The 21,732-nt window shown below is 40.1% G+C and overlaps 1 protein-coding gene across 4 annotated transcripts in view; it reads left to right on the top strand.

Annotated features, from left to right (window-relative positions):
* The window catches only part of TNPO3 (transportin 3), a 104,578-nt gene extending 83,776 nt beyond the window's left edge, over window positions 1-20,802 (top strand). For all 4 annotated transcript variants that reach the window (XM_003813495.7, XM_055114854.2, XM_055114855.2 and 1 more), the window contains 6 exons: window positions 353-447; window positions 2,741-2,897; window positions 4,991-5,158; window positions 7,935-8,047; window positions 17,668-17,759; window positions 19,605-20,802. In XM_003813495.7, the coding sequence (XP_003813543.1) occupies window positions 353-447; window positions 2,741-2,897; window positions 4,991-5,158; window positions 7,935-8,047; window positions 17,668-17,728 (594 nt within the window). In that variant the 3' untranslated portion in view covers window positions 17,729-17,759; window positions 19,605-20,802. The remainder of the gene's footprint in view (window positions 1-352; window positions 448-2,740; window positions 2,898-4,990; window positions 5,159-7,934; window positions 8,048-17,667; window positions 17,760-19,604) is intronic.
* The last annotated feature ends 930 nt before the right edge of the window (window positions 20,803-21,732 follow it).

Genomic DNA, 21,732 nt, shown 5'->3' with positions numbered 1-21,732 from the left:
TCATAATTATTATAAAAACTTCCACTCCCTTAGTGGACTATACCTAAATAGAATCTTTGCTTTCAGAAATTTCTAAAACTTTGAGATGACATCTGTTGAGTTTTATCAGCTAAAATCTGTTTTCTCAACCCTTTCTTAAATGTGGACTTCATAGGTGAAAACTGTTTATGTCAACTGGGAAGGATTTATGTGTTTCTTTTCCTGATCAGATTCTCATTACAATCTTTTTCTTTTCCCAGCTGTGCTTTTCTTCTTTGTTCCTTTTGTACTTATTGTAATAAATATTTGGCAAGTCTGAATGCTGTGGCATTTCTGAAAAAGCATTTCTTTTAAAATCACTGTTTTGTTTTAGGCACTGTGCATCCCCACCTTTCAGCTCCTAGAACAGCAGAATGGTCTCCAGAATCACCCTGACACTGTAGATGACCTGTTCCGGCTAGCCACCAGGTAAATCCTTCTGAAGAGCCCATTTCTTAATTGCTCATCCTATCACTGCTTAGTCTTGCCATCCTACCCTTGGTTGTTTTATTCTTGTAAAATGAAGTCACTGGAGTAAGTAGATTAATGATTCATAACCCAAAGGTAAATTGCAAGCTGATATATCCCCAGCAATGACGCAGAGTATTGCGGGAAGCAAGGGATAAAGGAGCTGAGTTCCTGCCAGGAAGGAGGGCTCACACACAAGACAATGCAGTGTGCCTGGCAAAACACTTGACTAGATCATCTCTACAGTCCTCTGTAGGTTTTAACTGTTCATGCTGTTGCGATTTCATGTTTCACCTCAACCTTCTCTTTGAGAAGCTTAGCATCCTTTAGATATAATCAGTTTCGGAATAAAGAATGTTTGGGATTTTAAGATGCCTTAGCAGTTATCTCATACTGTATTTCTCAGCTCTACTCACAGCCTACTTTATCAGTAGCACTGATAATATGATTGCCAAACTTCTGCTTGAATTCCTTAGTCCCTAACTAAGGAATTTGAACCAAAACTGTTACCATATCAGCATTAAAAAAAAAAAAAAGAAAAATCGTTATTTTCAAAACAACAAAAGCCCAACTGTTATATCATTTACAAATGCAAAGTAATATTGACTTGATTGTCTCATCTTAGGATTGATTTTTTTTCTTTTTTCTTTTTTGAGATGGACTCTCACTCTGTTGCCCAGGCTGGAGTGCAATGGCATGATCTCGGCTCACTGCAACCTCTGCCTCCTGGGTTCAAGTGATTCTCCTACCTCAGCCTCCCGAGTAGTTGGGATTACAGGTGCCCACCACCATGCCCAGCTAATTTTTGTATTTTTAGTAGAGACGGGGTTTTGCCATGTTGATCAGGCTGGTCTCAAACTCCTGGCCTCAGGTGATCCGCCCACCTTGGCCTCCCAAAGTCCTGGGATTACAGGCGTGAGCCACCATACCTGGCAGGATTGAATATTGAACCCTTTTTTTTGTTAGTTTTTGGATAGGTTAGAAAAACCTTTTTTTTTCTTTATATATATATATATATATATTTTTTAGTTGATAGAATTGTTGGATGGGCTGTCACCCTCTGTTTTCTTTTTCTTTTTCTTTTTCTTTTTTTTTTTTTTTTGAGACGGAGTCTCGCTCTGTCGCCCAGGCTGGAGTGCAGTGGCGTGATCTTGGCTCACTGCAAGCTCTGCCTCCTGGGTTCACGCCATTCTCCTGCCTCAGCCTCCCGAGTAGCTGGGACTACAGGCACCCGCCACCACACCCAGCTAATTTTTTGTATTTTTAGTAGAGACGGGGTTTCACTGTGTTAGCCAGGATGGTCTCGATCTCCTGACCTCGTGATCCACCCTCCTCGGCCTCCCAAAGTGCTGGGATTACAGGCCTGAGCCACCACGCCCGGCACACCCTCTGTTTTCTTAGGGTATGTATTCCTTGGAAAACTAGTCCCTAAAAATGTTCTTTATACAAATGATGAAACAAGTTTGGAGTATACTGTACCTTTTTCTGAAGAGATTCTCCCTGTATATTAAAGGAACTTAGAAACCTGATAGTAGTTTAAAGTGAAAAATAAACAAGCAAAACTACTTTCAAAGTCCAGCAGCATTTCCCAAGCTTACCTGAACACACAACCTTTTCTTTGAGGTATTCCTGTTGACATCCTGGGAACTGGAATTCTGTGAACTTTAGTTTAGGAAATGCTGTTCTAGCATCTTTAGGACTTTTTAACCTAGGAGAGTTTCTACTTGTAGGTCCTTTTGACTGGTCTTTCTTGATTTATAAAATCTTAGTTGGAAATAGGATGTGGTGACACGTCTTTTAATATACTAATCTAAGATATGGTCCTTTTTTTTTTAAGAGCAACTTTAGGTTCACTGCAAATTTGAGTGAAAAGTTGCTCCCATATACCCCTCCCTGCTAACACACACAGCCTTCCCCTCTATTAGCATCCCCCACCAGAGTAATACAAACAGTGACCCTATATGAACACATCATTATCACCCAAAGTCCATAGTTTACATTAGGCTTCACTCTTGGTGTACATTCTATGGGTTTTGACAAATGTGTAATGACATGTATCCACTGTTATAGTATCATACAGAATACTTTCACTGCCAAAAAAAATCCTCTATGTTCTGTCTATTCATCCCTTCTTCCCTGAAACCCCCCACCATCCACTGATCTTTTTTACTGTCTTCATAGTTTTGCCCTTTTACCCTGGCTGCTTTTATAGCCTAATCTTGTCATTTATACCTAGTCTCACTTTCCACACCAGGTTTATTCAGCGTAGCCCTGTCACCTTGCTGCGGAGCCAAGTGGTCATCCCTATCTTACAGTGGGCCATTGCCTCTACTACCCTGGACCACCGGGATGCCAATTGTAGTGTCATGAGGTTTCTACGAGACCTCATTCATACAGGGGTAGCCAATGATGTAAGTATAAAAATGATACCATTTCTACTTAACAGCTTTTATCTCCTATCTCTTTGTCATTCCTTAGGAGAAAACCAGCATCCCAGTATTTCCTTACTTGATCTGTATTGGTAGACATATATCATAGTGGATCATTCACTAGCCAAAATATCAACTAAGACACTTGTGCTGGGTGCTTTAGGCTATATAAAGCAGTCTAAAACTGTTCATGCTCCCAAATCATTTGGTGTCTAGTTGAAGAGAGAAACAAGTTTAAAGAGTTAAGTAACAACAAGATGCCAGTATTTGGTGTTTTTCATTTGTTTTTGAAACAGGGTCTTGCTCTGTCGCCTAGGCTGGAGTACAGTGATGTGAATCTCAAGGGATCCTCAGCCTACTGTAGCCAGGACTACAGACATTCAACACCATGCCTGGCTAGTTTTTATATTTTTTGTAGAGATGGCATTTCACCATGTTGCCCAGGTTGGTCTTGAACTCCTGGCCTCAAGTGATCCTCCCACCTTGGCCTCCAGTATTTGATTGTCAGATGAGTGATAAAAGTCATGATTGGTATGAGATCAGACGAGGGAAAGGTCTAGACCAAAAAGAGTTGGAATAACTTTATGGAAGGGGAGGGATTTAAATGAAACCATGAATTAGAGGTAGAATTTTGATGGATTAGAGAGGCAGATAGTCATACTGCCTCTAAACCAAGATCAGAGCAAGTCAGAATAGTACTAAGTTTGTTAGTAGACAACTAAGCAGTGGGAGTAGTAAAGTGCTTCACAGGAATTTCGAAGGTAGGTTTGATTAGATGTGGAGTAAAATTGTAGACAGGGGAGAGCAGTGAAGAAGTAAGTATTCTGCATTCTATTTAGGCTATTCGTTTAAGAAGTTTGGCAGTAAAAGAGAGAAGAAAATAACTAGAAGGGAAAGGCAATTTAAAAAATATTTTTCTCAAGGTATTAGAAATACATGTGTATTTAAAGACCACAAGAAGGGCCAGGCGCAGTGGCTCACGCCTGTAATCCCAGCACTTTGGGAGGCCAAGGCGTGCAGATCACTTGAGGTCAGGAGTTCAAGACCAGCCTGGCCAACATGGTGAAACCCTGTCTCTACTAAAAATACAAAAATTAGCCAAGTGTGGTAGTGTATGCCTGTAATCCCAGTTTCTAGGGAGGCTGAGGCAGGAGAATTGCTTGAACCCAGGGGATGGAGGTTTCAGTTAGCTAAGATCAGGCCACTGCACTCCAGCCTGGGTGACAGAGCAAGACTCTGTCTCAGAAAAAAAAAAAGACCGTAAGAAGAAAAAAAGGGTTTTTTTTTCGATAGAAAAAATTAGATCTCTGATAGACGTCTTCAATTCTAATTTCAGTTGGTTTTGTTTTGTTTTGTTGTGACATGGGGTTGTGTTACCCAGACAGACTGTAGTGGCCATTCACAGGCGAGATCCCACTACAGATCAGAATGGAATTTTGACCCACTCTGTTTCTGACTTGGGCTGTTCACCCCTCCCTCCTTAGGCAACCCAGGAGTGGTTCCTCGCTCCTGGGAGGTCACCACATTGATGCTGAACTTAGTACAGGCACCCAGTTGGTATAGCATGCTCTAGCCCAGAACACTGGGTTCAAGCTGTTCCCCTACCTGAGCCTTTGGAGTGGCTGGGACTATGGTGTGTGCTGCCATGCCAGGCTGACTTAGTTTTTAAAAAAGGAAATAGGAACACAAGTTATTTTGCACATTAAAAAAAAATTAATACCATCACATAGAAGATGAAGAGAAAAAAATTTAAAAAATTGCTAGCTTTAATTCTTAACCATGTTTTCTGCCTTCAAATCATGAAAAAATCTAAGCATTAATCTCTGTTGAAACCCATGTTCATTCCTTGGATACTAATAAACTCCTTCATTTTCTTTCTAAAGACAAAAAACTTCTGGACTTTGTGAATCCAGCTGTTATTTTACACACACCTGCATACACACACACACACCCACGCGCGCGCACACACACACACACTTTCCTATTAAAGAGAAATTACTAAAGGGGAGAGAGTGCTTGGTCTTTGGGAAGTTGAGACTAGAATTTATCTGATGTTCCTGCTTTCCTACATACAGCATGAAGAAGACTTTGAATTACGGAAAGAACTGATTGGACAGGTGATGAACCAGCTTGGACAGCAGCTTGTCAGCCAGCTGCTGCACACCTGCTGCTTTTGCCTCCCCCCCTATACCCTACCAGATGTGGCTGAAGTGCTCTGGGAGATCATGCAGGTTGACAGACCGGTAAGATTGTTTTCATAAGGAATTTATCTCATAGTCCCTAAATGTAATAGGCTTTGGTTCCTTAAGGCCAACCCTAATTTTGAAACTAGCCCTGTTTTCTGTCCATGGAACCAAATTTAGGCATATTGCCAAATTAGATTGGTAGGTGAAGAGGCCCGTAAAGATCAGTAATTTATTATTGAGTTCTTTAAAGCATGTTTCTATGTCACTGTCATAGGGGGTATATTACCAGAAGTAAGTATCAAGCATTGAATTCAGTTGTGTGGCTGTCCAATGTGAAATTTGTTCACTTGTGAGAGATGCCCAAATGTCAGTTATATTAGTTACGTATTACTCAAGAAGTATTTAATCCTTTCAGACTTATTCTATAGCACTGTATTATTTCTTGGTGATACATCTAGCCAGAACATTTGGAAGCACATAATTGTCAAAGTAACCCACAATGTACAGTTGGATATATTTCCCCTTTGGATTTCTTTGAACCAGATCCTTTATCACCCACCTAAGGATGGAGTTGTTTTTTTAAAGCTATCTAATAATGCCCAAGTAATTTCAGTACTGGGCCACATGACCATAACTCAGGTTATGTGTACTGTGTGAAAGTTGAGTAGAATGGTAAAGTATAATATAATCTGAAATCATTTTTAAAATGGAATTTATAATTTTTAATATTACTGTAAAAGCAGTTCAGGAAAGTACTCATTGGGACCTAGTTAAAGTGAGCTGTCTTACAGAACCACAGAGTATAAAATTGATAATAATAATATATAACAGATAGTACCTATTCCTCTCTGGTTCAATACACATGTTCCATTTCAACCTGATAGAGTAGCATATTTGTTTTTCTAAAGAAAAGTACTTTTTGAGCCTCCAGGAATCAGCAAATTTAATTCAAAAGTCCTTGACCTGAGGGAAAAAGTCTTCGTACTCTGCTTAAACTTTTTTACAAATACATTTGGTTCCCAAGTAACAGAAAACTTATGTAAATCTAACTTTATGAAAACATTCTTGATTGTAAGCATATTGTTAAGTGCTAACAACAACAACAAAAAATGAGAACAAGAAGTTTGGACAGGAATAGAAACCAGGTAGCCATGTACTCTAAGGAGTGTACTGTATATCAGCCAGGCACAATGGCTCATGCCTGTCTTCCCAATACTTTGGGAGACCAAGGCAGGAGGATCACTTGACGCCAGGAGCTTGAGACTACCAGCCTGGGCAACATAGACCCCATCCCTACAAAAAAAAAAAAAAATTTTTTTCTTTTTAATTAGCTGGGTGTGGTGGCATACATCTATAGTCCCAGCTACTCAGGAGGGTGAGGTAGGAGGATTGCTTAAGCCCAGGAGTTCCAGCCTGCAGTGAGCTATGATCATGCCACTGCACTCCAGTCTGAGCTGCATAGCAAGACCCTGTCTCAAAAAAGAAAAAGTTTGCTATATAACAACTATTATGTATTTTTAAGAATTAAGGAGCTGTTATGTATCCATAATTAAGAAATGCTTAGTACTTCATGAGCATTTATAATACTTTTGCTCTGGCCTATTATGGTCATAAATGAATATGATGGGAAAATATATAATGTAAAAAAAATTAGGTATAAAAGAGTAATTTTACAGCCCAAAACTATGACTGAAGTATACATTCCACTTAAGAAAGGGATGAAGAAATATTAGTGCTGACCCAAAGGACAACAATTAAACTGAAAATAAGAACCCAGAGGAAGTCTGTAGAATTTTTATTTTAGAAAGGAAGGAAGTAAAGGGAGTAGACAATTTTTGTGCATAGGAAAGGCATAAAGAGAATTCTTAGATATACTTATATAAAAAATATATAAGTAAATTAAACAGCAACAAGAGCAAGGTTTTTTAACACAAAGAACAGGCAGATATCACAAAGGAACTGAATGGATAGGACTTATTCTGAGAGAGATGGCCTTAAAATCCTTAAGATTCTGGACTCATATGTCTCATATGTATACTTTCTGACATGGTGGCTTAGTATACTTTTTGCCCCTGCTCTTTCAGGTATCTGAACCTTTACTCTGGATCACTTTTGATCTTTAAGCTCAAGAGTTTTTGGAAATCTGTTTAATTTTAAAAATATACTGGTCAAGTGCTTACACCTGTAGTTCCAGCACTTTGGGAGGATCTCTTGAGCCCAGGAGTTTGAGACCAGTCTGGGCAACATAGAAAGACTCCTCATCTCTTAAAAAAAAAATTGTTTTTAATTAGCCAGGCATGTTGATGGACTTCTGTAGTCTGAGCTACCTGGGAAGCTGAGGTGGGAGGATCACTTGAGGCTGGAAGGTCAAAGCTGCAGTGCACTGCACGCCAGCCTGGGCAACAGAGTGAGACCCTATCTCAAAAAAGAGAGAGCGAGTGTGTGTGTGTGTGTGTGTGTGTGTGTGTGTGTGTGTGTGTGTGTGTTCATGTTCGCATGCTTGCATATGTATATATGTCATATACATTATGACAGGAACAAAACAATAGCCTCATCCCGAAGAAACTTCACTTCTAAGGTGTAGAAAGTCCTTTTCTGAAATGATGCCCGCTGCCCCTTTGAAGGGAAGTCTAGGCATGCATATGCAGACTGCATCAACCCAGAGGGTTTGAAGGGCTAATGAGAGCACTTTTGTTGATTCCTTTACTTGCTCCCAAGTGTAGGGAAGTAAATGCTACTAAGGAAAATTTGTGGGGTTTTGTTAGTATCTATAGGGTCTCAGGTGAGTAAGCTATGCTTCCTTTTAAAACTCTTACCCCTCTTTCCTATACAGACTTTTTGTCGATGGTTAGAAAATTCCTTAAAAGGTTTGCCAAAGGAAACAACCGTGGGAGCCGTCACAGTGACACACAAACAACTTACAGACTTCCACAAGCAAGTCACTAGGTGAGTGATACTGGGGGTTCTTAAGGAGGTGTGGGATGTGGGAAGAAACATATCTTTATTTCTTATGCGCCCTTGGGAAATGGACAATTTATAGTCTGTTTAACCTTGAATTGCACAAATTGGCATTGGAAGCCAATCTGGTGGGAAAACATTCACCATGCTGTGTATGTATGTACATATATTTAACATATGTGATAACTGGTATAAGATTTTTTAACGGTAAGTGGAGGCACTGTTTCTCCCAAAGGAAAATGCACTGAGCAGCTCACTCCCCGTCAGGAGATCTGTCTATATTTTTCTAAGTCCTTCTGAGTTTTCATCCACATTCGGGGGTCAGGAATGTAGGTACCTGAGTAAGGCAAAGCATTGGTTATAAAACATCAGAAAGTGATGTAGATGACAGTGAATTGGAGAATGTTCACCATGTCTAAAGATAGTCAAATTCTAATTTCAAAGAAGTTGTGTAGTCCAAACAGAACATCTGCCTGGGATACATTAGGCCCATGAGGAACTTACAATCTCTGGATTACAGCCTAAAATGTAAAGTGTGTGTGTTTTTTTTACTGTGAACATATAAATATTTTTAATACAGTTACATAGTCTTCCTAATTATTGTTTTATAGCCATAAAGGTGTTACTTGATTTCCTTATAATGCCTCTATTAGTAGACATTTAGATCATTTTTCAGTTTTTTAGTATTACAGATAATGTCAAAAATAGAGCCTTTTCCTTCTACTGAATATTTTCCTTTAAAATGTAATCACCGAATCAAAGGTTGTGAGACTTATGGTCTTAATGGTAATGACAGCAACTTAAGTTGGATTTTATAGCTAAGTGTTCCTTTGCCCTGATAGTCTTTTTATATCTAGAGTCTTTAGAGTTTTGTCTAAATTTTAGACAATGACTTATAATCATACAGTGTGGAAAGATATATGGGTCAAAGAAGGAATGTTATAGCAAGGTTAGTAGTAGTGAAAAAACTGGAAATATTCTAGTTGCCCATCAATAGAGAAAAGTTAAATAATTAACAGAAGCTTATACTAGTAAATAGTCCCAAAGATGAACAAGGAAGAAGAAATATGTGATAATATGGAAAAATATACAAGATAAATTGTAAAGGTTAAAATAACAGTATTACATAACCTAACTTGAGCTTTTAAAATAATTTGAAAATTTTTTAACTGTTATAAAAATACACATAACATGAAATTTACAGTATTAACCATTTTTATAAATGCATAGTTCAGTAGGGTTAAGTATATATTCATGTTGTTGCACAACCAATCTCAAGAACTTTTTCATCTTGTAAAACTAAAACTATACCCATTAAGCAACAATTCTCCATTCTCCCCTCTCCCCATCTCCTGGCAATTAACTTCGTACTTAATGTTTGAGTCTGACTACTCTAGATACCTCATATAAGTGAGATCATACAGATTTGTCTTTTTGTGATTAGCTTACCTCACTTAGTATAATGTCCTTAGGATTCATCTATGTTGTAGCGTGTGCCAGAATTTTCTTCCATTTAAAGGCTAAATAATAGTCCATTGTATGCATATACCACATTTTATTTATCCTTTCATCTGTTGATGGCCATTTGGGTTGCTGTTGTGAGTAAGGCTGCTATAAACACAGGTGTACAAATATCTCTTTCAGCCCCTGCTTTCAATTCTTTTGGATACCCAGAGGTAGAATTGCTGGATCATATGGTGATTCTATTTAATCTTCTTTAATTTTTTGAAGAACCATCATACTGTTTTCCATAGCAGCTGCACCATTTTACATTCCCACTAGCAGTGCACAAAGTTCCAATTTCTCCACATCCTCACCAACACTTGTTATTTTCTGGGTTTTTGAGAGTAGCCATCTTAGCATTTCACACCAAGTGTGAAGTGATATCTCATTGCGGTTTTCATTTGCATTTCCCTAATGATTAGTGATGTTGAGCATCTTTTCATATGCTTATTGGCCATTTGTTTTGTCTTCTTGGAGAAATGTCTATTCAAGTGCTTTGCCTATTTAAAAGTTGGGTTTCTTTTGTTGTTTAGTTGCAGGAGTTCCTTTTATATTTGGGATATTAATTCCTTATCAGGTACATGATTTGCAAACATTTTCCTCCATTCTTTAGGTTGCCTTTTCATTCTGTTGATTGTGTCCCTTGATGCACCGAAGTTTTTAATTTTGTTGTCGCCTAGTTTATCTGTTTTGCTTTTGTTGTCTGTTTGGTGTCATATCTAGGAAATCATTGCCAGATTTCATGTCATGAAGTTTTCCGCCTAGGTTTTCTTGTAAGAGTTTTACAGTTTTAGGTCTTATATCAGGTCTTTGATCCTTTTTGAGTTAATTTTTGTATGTGGTATTAGGTAAGGGTCCAGCCTCTTTCTTTTGCTTGTGGATATCCAGTTTTCCCAGCACCATTTGTTGAAAAGACTGTCCTTTCTGCACTGAATGGTCTTGACATCCTTGTTGAAAATCATTTGACCATATACAGGAGAATTTATTAATGGGCTCCCTGTTCTATTCCATTGGTCTATGATGTATTTCTTTATGTCAATGCTGTTTTGATTACTGTGGCTTTGTAATAAATTTTAGAATCAGGAATATGAGGCCTGCAATGTTCACTTTAAAGATTGTTTTGGTGGCCAGGCGCAGTGGCTCACGCCTGTAATCCCAGCACTTTGGGAGGCCGAGGCAGGCAGATCACGAGGTCAGGAGATTGAGACCATCCTGGCTAAAACAGTGAAACCCCATCTCTACTAAAGACACAAAAAATTAGCCGGGCGTGGTGGTGGGCACCTGTAGTCCCAGCTACTCGGGACGCTGAGGCAGGAGAATGGCGTGAACCCGGGAGGCGGAGCTTGCAGTGAGCCACTGCACTCCAGCCTGGGCGACAGAGCGAGGCTCCGTCTCAAAAAAAAAAAAAAGATTGTTTTGGCCACTTGGGGACCCTTGAAATTCCATATGAATTTTAGGGTAGATTTTTCTGTACAAGAGGTTGTTGGGATTTTGATGGGGATTGTATTGAATCTGTAGATTGCTTTGAGTAGTATTGAAATCTTAACAATATTAAATCTCCAAATCGACAAATACAGTATATTGTTCCATTTATTGGTGTCTTTAATTTCTTTCAGCTACATTTTGTAGTTTTCAGTGTATAAGTTTTTCACCTCCTTGGTTAAATTTTTTCATAAGTTTTTTTTATGCTATTGTAAACGAACCAACTTGTACTTTAAAGAGCTGTTTTATTATAAATTATACACATACACAGAGGCTACTTTCTGCACAGTAAGTTTTCAGAAAGATATATAAGTGAGACTAGGAGGGGAAGGGAGGCTTTTCGTTTCATAACTTTCTGCACTATGCACTTTTTTATGAGCATAAATTACACTTTTATGGGTAAAATCAGATATAGAAGGGAAAGAAAATGAACTTTAAGCAGTGGTACAAGAGCTAGTTGTCTTTTCTCAGAATTGATTTCTTAATGTCACTTTCCAAAATAGTTTACTTTCTCATCTTCTGGAATGTCTCCAACAATTTTGTTAATGTTAAAATCCCAAACCATGGAATGCTATTATTTTATAGTTCACTAAGTGGCTTAAGTAGTAAGCCCAGTATGCCCCAGAAATAACTCACTTTTAGCCATAGATCAAGTGACATGCATGACTGAAAAATAGCATGTGACCCTTCATGACACATTTTGCCAGAAGTGGGGATTTCCCCTCCACTGGGTAGGCATATATTGACTGGGATGACCTTAAAAATTCTTTGATTGCTTTTACTATGAATCTTCTCAGTAGAAGTAGTATTCTATCTACAAGCTGTCTCAGGGGAAAGAAGTATAGTAGTTGCTTCTCTCTGCTTCTGTTTTGCATTATTCCATTCAGTGCTGGTTACAGTATAAGGGTGGGATCGTATTGGCTCTAATTTTCCTAAAGCAAATGGGAACCTAGGGGAAACCTCCAAAGATGGGGTTTGGAGTCAAGTATGTTGGTTTGAATCTTGCCACATACCCTATTACTTTGAACTTCAGTTTATTTATCAAGTGAAATAGGGTTAGTACTACCAGTCTCATAAGGTTATTATGAGATACCAAATGGAAATCTAAAGAAGATCTTGCACATAGTATGTGATCAGTGAATGTTAACTCCTTTCTCCTTGGAGGAGAAACTTCTAGAATGTCATTATGTACTTGCAAAACTAGCTGGGGCATGTCTCCTGTTGACTCTAAGGCAGCCACCCACACATTGTAGAATAAGTCTTTGTCAAGCCCTCTTTCCCTCAGTGGGACTAATATATGACAGATAAAATAATATGGTAAGTCTGAAATCAAGGTCATAGATATCCTTTCCTAATTTAAGATAAATCTTGGGGCAAGGAAAAGAGTCCTAAGTAAAGCAGTGCTGTGGGGGGAAAAAAAAACCTGTTATCTTTGTCCTGTGATATGGGAAAATAAGGTGCACCACCAACCTGACCTACTTGATCTTCCATTGCTAAACAAGTTTTGCAGCTCTTCCTATAGCAGGCTGTAACATATGTAACATAGTGGTGGGAAATGAACAGAAGTAAGAGCTAATGTAGAGGTGCTAGAGAAAGGACTTGAGATTGCTCATCCCCTCTTAGTCATTCTCTTCCTCTAGAATGCCTGTAGTAGACAAGACAGAAAGCCCTTGAACTTTCTGTCCCATGCATGACTCAGTCTCCCTTTTGATTTTAAGGTCCGTAACACCTGCCTCAACATGCTACTTTGTTTGCCATTCTGGCAGAGAGGGTGAACTGGTTCAGTTTCATTTCAGCAAGTCCAAGCCTGCTTTTCACATGGTACTGGTAATTAATTCCCTAGCTTTTTTAGTTGGTCAACTTGAAGAAAGCTGGGACGTTTCAGTCTAAAATAACATTCTTGCTTTCCAAATGCCAGATGAACCTATCATTAACTAAGACCAATTGGGACTAGAAGAAACCCTGCCATCATTTCCATTTCTCCATCTTGGTGTTTATTCTATGACTACTTGTCACTTGTCTGGGGCTCTTCAAAGCCAAAAGGTGTTGAACATGGGAAGCATTGATACCGGAATTAGAGGCCAGTAAGGGGTTGAATCCCTAGTCAAGTCATCAGAGTTTCATTATTTTCTGTTACCTACCAGGTCATCGGATCAAAAGGATCTCATTTCTCAGCACTCCCCTAGTAATCTTATGGGGCTCGAGAAATAGTGACCATAAAAGCTTTCAGAAATATGGTGGAAGGATAGGAATTTGGGGATTAGAAGCCAGAAAACAGAATCTAAAAAATACTGGCAGTTACAAAAGTAAATAAATAAAAAGCTAAGAAATATCAAACGTCAGAAGGACTGAGACAGAAAATACAGTCATGTGTTACTTAATGATGGGGATATGTTCCAAGAAATGTGTCATTAGGTGGTTTAGTTGTTGTGCAAACGTCATGGAGTATACTTCTACAAACCTAGATGGTATAGCCTACCGGACACCTGGTCTATATAGTGTAGCCTATTGCTCCTAGGCTACAAACCTGTATAGCAGGTTACTGTACTGAATACTGTAGGCAATTGTAACACAATGGTAAGAATTTGTATATCCAAACATATCTAAACATAGAAAAGGTACAGTAAAAATACAGTATAAAAGAGAAAAAAAAGGTATACCTGTATGAGGGCACTTACCATGAATGGAACTTGCAGAACTGGAAGTTGCTCTAGGTGAGTCAATGAGTGAGTGGTGAGTGAATAGGCGGCCTAGGACATTACCGTACACTACTGTAGACTTTTTATAGATACTGTATACTTAGGCTACACTAAATTTATTAAAAAAATTTTTTCATCAATAATAAATTAACCCTTGGCCAGACACGGTGGCTCATGCCTGTAATCCCAGCACTTTGGGAGGCCGAGGCAGGCAGATCACCTGAGGTCAGGAGTTTGAGACCAGCCTGGCCAACATGGTGAAACCCCATCTCTACTAAAAATTTAAAAAATTAGCCAGGCGTGGTGGTGGGCACTTGTAATCCCAGCTACTCAGGAGGCTGAGGCTGGAGAATCGCTTGAACCTGGGAGGCAGAGGTTGCAGTGGGCCAAGATTGTGCCACCGCACTCCAGCCTGGGCGACAGAGTGAGACTCTGTCTCAAAATAATAATAATAATAATAATAATAATAATAAATTAACTCTTGCTTACTGTAACTTTTTTACTTCATAAACTAAATTTTTTTTTAACTCTTGGACTCCTTTGTAATAACACCTAGCTTAAAACACAAATTGTACAGCTCATTAAAAAATTTTTTCTTTATATCTTTATAAGCTTTTTTCTATTCTTAAAATTACTTTATTTATTTTTTTTAGCTTTTAAACTTTTTTGTTAAAAGCTAAGACAAACACATATTAGCCTAGACCTACACAGGGTCAAGATCATCAATGTCACTGTCTTCCACCTTTTTACATCTTGTCCCACTTAGAAGGTCTTCAAGGGCAGTAACACACATGGAGTTGCCATCTCCTAGGATAACAATGTCTTCTTCTGGAATCCCTCCCGAAGGACCTGCCTGAGGCTGTTTTACAGTAAATTTTTTTTTTGTAAGTAGAAGGAATATACTCTAAATTAATGATAAAAAGTGTAGTATAGTAAATACATAACCCAGTAATATAGTTGCTTATGATCAATTATTGTGTACTGTAGATAATTGTTTGTGTTGTCCTTTTATATGACTGGCAGTGCAGTAGGTTTGTTTATACCAGCATCACCACAAGCATGTGAGTAACGCAACATGCAGTTGTTCATCTCTATTATACTCATAGGATCACTGTCATACATGCAGTCCATCATTGACCAAAACATCATTGTAGCACATAACTATAGTTCTAACATTCATGGAGCTTTTTCTTTTTTTTGAGACGGAGTCTTGCTCTGTCGCCCAGGCTGAAGTGCGGTGGTGTGATCTCAGCTCACTGCAACCTCCGCCCCCTGGGTTCAAGCGATCCTCCAGCCTCAGCCTCCCGAGTAGCTGGGATCACAGGTGCCCACCACCACACCCGGCTAATTTTTGTCTTTTTAGTGGAGATGGGTTTCACCATGTTGGCCAGGCTGGTCTCAAACTCCTGACCTCAGGTGATCTACCCGCCTTGGCCTCCCAAAGTGCTGCGATTACAGGTGTGAGCCACCGCACCCAGCCTCAAGGAGCTTTTTGATCCATTTCTATGGGCTCCCCACCAAGGACACTTCAGTTAAACATTTGGCTGAAGTGTTTGACACCAAAGCACTTGCAGATAGGATTGGGGCAGAAGCCAAGTTGACAGTGTCACCTGTCCCTCATTTCACCCTATTGCACTAAAGTTCTCCCACACTTGCATTTCAGTTTCAATACTTTTTCTCATGTGCCACAAAGGAGGCTGTGAAGTTATCATTTCCAAAGTCTCTGCCGGGCACAGTGACTCACGCCTGTAATCACAGCACTTTGGAGGCTGAGGCAGGACGATAGCTTGAGCCCAGAGGTTCGAGCAGCCTGGGCAACACAGTGAGACCCTGTTTCTATCTGTTCTGAAAACAAAACAAAACAGAAGTCTCTTGAAGAAGGGTAAAATTTAAAACATGTAAGACATTAGGATAGCAAAAAAATCTCGGTCTCCAGCACTGTCCTAACTTTCAGGGTTTTCTGTTATCCTAGTCCCTTGTGATAACACACCACATAGCAACTTCTCTTGGGTTACAGATCTTCCTCCTTCCTGACATTGGGAGCATGAGTGATATGGACTCACATACCCTGGCTGCCTCCTTAACAGTCAGTATTAATTTGGAAGTAAAATGAGAAATGTAACACTTAAATTGAAGCTTATTAAATCCACAGAGGTAATGGCAATTCCAATAAAGCCAAAAGACCTTTCTCATTTTCTTTCTTTTTTCTTTTTTTTGAGACAGGGTCTCACTCTGTTGCCCAGCCTGGAGTGCAGTGGCACAATCATGGCTCACTGCAACCTCAACCTCCCCAGCTCAGGTTATCCTCCTGCCTTAGCCTCGTGAGTAGCTGGGACCACAGGTGTGCACCACCACACCCAGCTAAGTTTTAAATTATTTGTAGAGACGGGGTCTCTCTGTGTTGGGATTACAAGCATGAGCCACTGTGCCTGGCCACCTGCCTTATTTTCATTACATTTTTAGGATGGAGAGACTAGAAGAAAGTTTCTAGAATGTTCTGTTGAATCAAGTCATGGAGTCTAAGTCAAGGTTCTTAATGATGTTTCAGAACTTACAATGGATGGGGAAATCTGGATGTAGGAACCTAAATGGATAGCTCTATTTTCACCTTTTCTGTTGGATCGCTTAGAGCAGTTTCCTTCCCTGGTGTTTAACCATTATGAGATGGAAAGTGTGTTTTCATCTGCATTGAATCCTTGGCTGTAGGCACTGGTATCTGAGTTAGTTGAGCCAGGGAGAGGGCTACAGGAAGGCAAGCGTATTAAGAATTGCTTCCTGGCTGGGCGCGGTGGCTCATGCCTGTAATCCCAGCACTTTGTGAGGCCGAGGCGGGCGGATCACAAGGTCAGGAGTTCGAGACCAGCCTGGCCAACATGGTGAAACCACATCTCTACTAAAAATACAAAAAAATAGTCGGGCGTGGTGGTGGGCACCTGTGATCCCAGCTACTGGGGAGGCTGAGGCAGGAGAATCGCTTGAACCTGGGAGGCGGAAGTTGCAGTGAGCTGAGATTGCAGTGAGCAGAGTTCCATTGCAGTGAGCAGAGTGCCATTGCACTCCAGCCTGGATGACATGAGCAAGACTCCATATCAAAAAAAAAAAAAAAAAAAAAAGGAAGTGCTTCCTTCTCCACTGCTTTAGCTTTTAGCTTAGCCTTATGTTCATTTAGCAAAAACTGTTATGAAGACAGATACAGTAGAATGAAGCTGGCATCAACTGGTTTCTTGGTGACAGTTTTGGACAAAGGGAGGTCGGGGGGCTTTTGAAAAAACAGGGTCAGTTGAATATTGGGCTATTCATATCACATAGGCATCTCCTGCTTTGTCTCTCTTTCTACATGCTTTAACCCTTTCCTCTCTCCCTCCTCCTCCCACAGGAGGAAATCCTGAGCAGCCTGTTCAACTAGAAAATCAATGACTGGTGGAGACTTAGTTGCTAGACCGGCCTTTGTAAACAAAATCTATCTTTGGAAGAGAATGAGGAAACTTATGAGAGCCTTAGCAACCAAGTGTTGTTGTAGCAGCCTACATTTATTGAATACTGTTTTGTTCACTGCTCTATTTTCATAAGCACTCTGTATGTGGACGATTTTAATCCTCTAAACAGTGTTATGAAGTAGATAATATTAATAGATGAGGAAACTGAGACAAAGATTGGTAACTTGTTCAAGGGCACAGTGGAGCCAAGATTCAAACTCGGGCAGTTTGTGTCCAGAGTCCACCCTTTGAAGACCACCAAGCTTATAACTTTTCTCATATATAATAATTTTTGCCCTGAATTACAGAAAGATCTGAAGCCAGGGTCGCTCAGGAGACAATGGAGAGAGCTCCTAGCAGAGTTGGGACGGTTCTCAGTGTGCACTTGTTTTTCAGCATATTCTGTCTTTCTCCTCAGTCAAGGACCAACCTACCTTTTCTTTTCTAGTGCTGAGGAATGTAAGCAAGTTTGCTGGGCCTTGCGAGACTTCACCAGGTTGTTTCGATAGCTCACACTCCTGCACTGTGCCTGTCACCCAGGTGAGGATACATAGTTCCCAGCTTTTGTCTGGACTGTCGGACTGTCGGGGATGCCTGGGAATGGGGATAGGTTTTAATGCCTATCATGGGACCGGTCTTATAGCTAGAGTCAGGGAAGGACTCAGCAGTTTAACTGTGGTGAACAGCTGGAATATACAGGGCCCGGATTTTCTTGGGCCTGGGCAGCCAGTAATTGTCAGTGTCTTTGGGGTACCATTTTCACCTCCATAAGAAAGTAACTGTTACACAGTGCATTGAAATATTTTCTTCCCCCTTCCCCTTACAGACACTTCTAAGATGGTAAGTGTACATGGCAACAAACAAATAAGTATTTTTAACCCGGCCACTTTGGCGAAAACAACCTCAAGTTGACTGTTACATGTGGTGCCAGTCTCCTAAAACTGACCCTCCAGATGTAATGAGCAAAGAGCTTATTCTTATCACTTTTATGACCTGAATGCTGAAGTGCCAGGTTTTGACCGGGGCAGGAGGTATGAATTGAATATCCCTTATCCGAAATGCTTGGGATTTCGGAGGAAAAAACACTTTCAGAAGTGTTTTTCAATTTTGGATTTTTTGGGATTTTGGAATATTTGCAGAATGCACACCAGTTGAGCATTCCTAATCCAAAAATCCAAAATCCCAAATGCTCCAATGCTCATTCGCTTGAGGGTCATATCAGCGTTCAAAAAGTTTCAGCTGTTAGGGATGCTTGGCCCTTACAGGAAAGGAGGAGCATCTTTGGCTCCCGATGAGCACTTTTCTCCACGTGCTTCCCGTCTCCTGGTTCTGAAGCAAAGCAAGAAGCTTAGCTGAAAGGAGTGGGTAGTAGAATTTGGGTGCCAGTTTCTTGATGGAGAGAAGAAAGGTAGCTCTCCTCTAAGCCCACCCTTTGATGTCTCAAGGTGAGTTTCTTCTCCCAGGAGGCAATTCTTGATGAATCTGTAGCACTCACTGGTAGTTTCTGTGTTAAATGCAGTCATAGGTAAAAGTGATGTTCAGCAGTGCCTTGCCACACCCAAAATCATTTCTCAACTTTGATTGTTTTAATGAGTAATAATATCATTTGGGATGTCCTGGTTTTGCATGGTGTCTGGGTTAGCTGACAATGATACACCTCATAAGGTTGCTCATGGACAGCTGTAGGTGTTCATGGTTAACTTTTATTGTGCCCTTACTGTGTGTCAGGGCACTGTTTTAAGTGTTTTAGATGTATTAACTAAGATAATCCTCATCTGCTTTTCTGGATTTGTTACTATTTTTCCCATTTTACAAATGAGGAAATAGAGGTTCAACAATGTTTAACAATTTCCCTGACAGTTATTCGTGGAGCCAGAATTCACATGTAGATATTCTGGTACCAGAGTCCTCACTTTGAACCATTCCGCTTAATACAGTATCCTTTCGATAGCATCTAAATTGGTGTTTTGTTTTGTTTTGTTTTCAACTGTTATTAGTAGGCAAAGCCTTCTTTCAAAATAAAATCGACATGAAGCCTGTGGGATTTAGCAGACTGAGGCAAAGCTTCCCTGGTTGCTTTGGAATGGGAGGCCTGGACCTGCTGGCTCTTTGCCCTCCTGACACATCATCCCTTGTTTCCACAGCACACTCAGCATTGGAAGCACACTGCAGACGGTGTCTCATTAAAGCAGTAGCTCCCTTGAACCCACAAGTTAAAACGCCAGACTTTTATTTATTTATTTATTTATTTATTTTTTCTGAGTTCTTATGGCAGACTTCAGAATGAGGTACCTGAGGAAATATAGAAACCTCTGCCTTAAGGTTGATTTTACTAAATGCTCTATTTTCTGGTGCAGTTATTGACTGTCTTATCTCTTTTGTCAGGAATGTCTTTTTTAATTAGAAGACAGGAAGAAAACAAAAACCAGACTGTGTCCCACAATCAGAAACCTCCGTTATGGCAGAGGGGCCTTCACCGCCACCAGGGTGTCCCGCCAGACAGGGAGAGACTCCAGCCTTCTGAGGCCATCCTGAGGAGTTCCTGTTTGGGGGTGTGAGGGAAAATCAGCGCGGATTTTAAAAAGATGGCTGTGGCCTGCCCGGCATGGTGGGAGGGGAGCTGGTTTCCTGGTGAACTTTCTAAAAGGAAAAATAATTTTAAGTAAAGAAAAAAGAAAAAAAAGGAAGACTAAACAGAAACCAGAACTGAAACATTCACCTGGTAGCAAATGACACATGCACGCACACACACATACACGCACAAGCGCCAGTGCGCACGTGTACACGGAAAAACAAAAGGACAAGCTTTCTGTGAAACAAAATATTTACTTAGGGATAATGTGGGGATTCACATGAATTAAATAGCTGCAATTGGAAGAAGAGGGTCAGGGTCATTTGTTCAGGTTTTCTATTGTTTTGTCCTCTCTTTCCTCTCCTACCCTTCCTTCTCTTTCTCTCTCCCCTCCTTTTAAATGCAAATGAGTAGAAATTTCTTCTACCTTCCCCAGCTGTTTCTTCCCACCTTTAGAGTTGTTTAGACAAGGAGGAGTAAGCAAGGAACTTGTTCTGCTTTCTATCGTGGTCACATTGGTGATGCTCAGGACCTGCCAGGGTCAGAATTTATGGATATCTGAACCCTGACCCCGTTCATTCTCTCAGTCCACTTCCAATCCACATCAGATTGTTGTCTGCCTTGGAGAGAAGAGCCAAAACTGGGGTGGGCGGGTGGGTGGGGAGTGCAGGATATAAATGTGTAAGTTTTTGTTTTTTAAGGTTTTTTTCTTAGTGAATTATTCACCCACAGACATGAGAGAAAAAAAGGGAGGGTGTGTGGAGAAAAAATGTTTACAGGGCTAACAAGGGATGATGTGTCATTTAGTATTTTACTAAAAAGTGTGGAAATGACTTGATTTTAAGGAGAGGGTGAGGCCGAAGAGGGAAGCCCAAAGCAGATCTTAATGTTTCAAAGGAGTGCAGCCCTTCACAGCCATCAGATATGAGGGCACTGTTCTGTCTGGTGTTGTAGCCATCTCAAGAACAAATCAACAGCAACAAAGAGAAAGAATAAATTTTTAAAATTTAACCAGTGTTTCTTTGTTTTTACTTTCATTCACTGCCTTGTAGCTCGGAAATGGTTCAGCTAGACTAGCTATGGAAGCAGCCTTTGGTACCTGATAGACATCTGGGGATGGAGTTGAAAGGGCAGGCCCCTGCCCTGATGCCACAGACCCTTCAGACTTCAGGGAAGTGGTTCATTCTGCACTTTTTATTCTCCTAATTCACACCAAAGCTCATCACGCTTACATTTTACCCTTTCGTGTAGCCTCAGTGGGAAAGGGAGTTGGGTTACTCTTTCAGTTAAACAGTGTGGTATGGTTTTTCTACTATGGCCACCCAAGTAGACAGTTTCCTGACCTGCAGATTTATTGGTCTTTAAAAAAAAAAACTTTATTGAAGTATCATTAACATAATTTGCATGTGTTTAAGGTATACACTTTGATAAGCTTTGACATAAGATACATCCATGAAACCGTTATCACAATCAGGGTAGTGAACATACTCTTTATTTCCAAAAGTTTCCTTGAACCCCTAGGTAATAGCTCTTTCCTCCCTCTTCCCATCCATCCCCATTTCCACATAACCACTGGTTTGTTTTCTGTCACTGTAGATTAGTTTGCATTTTCCTGAGTTTTTAATAAATGGAATCATAACAGTCTGTTATGGCAGTTGGGCTTTGAGCTAATACCTGTAGAGCTGTATTCTAATGTGATACATCTGGCAGTGTTGTTGATATACTGACACTTCTCTGCCTTTTCTTTGCCTGTCACTTTAACTTTTTCACTCCTGGGCATAAATCCTCAAGCTACAGAACAATAGGAATTGGTGAAACAAATCTTCCAGCATAACATCAGTGGTACACAGGGTTTTAATCTCAAAAGAGGCAATATTAGAAGGAGAGAAAAAACCTTGAGTGTTTATAGAGTGATATCAGATTCCAGGGATCAGCACATCA

The sequence above is a fragment of the Pan paniscus genome, chromosome 6 (genome assembly GCF_029289425.2).
Source record: "Pan paniscus chromosome 6, NHGRI_mPanPan1-v2.0_pri, whole genome shotgun sequence".
NCBI lineage: Eukaryota > Metazoa > Chordata > Mammalia > Primates > Hominidae > Pan > Pan paniscus.
The sequence above is the reverse complement of the archived record's forward strand: the minus strand, read 5'-3'. Positions and strand labels throughout refer to the sequence as shown.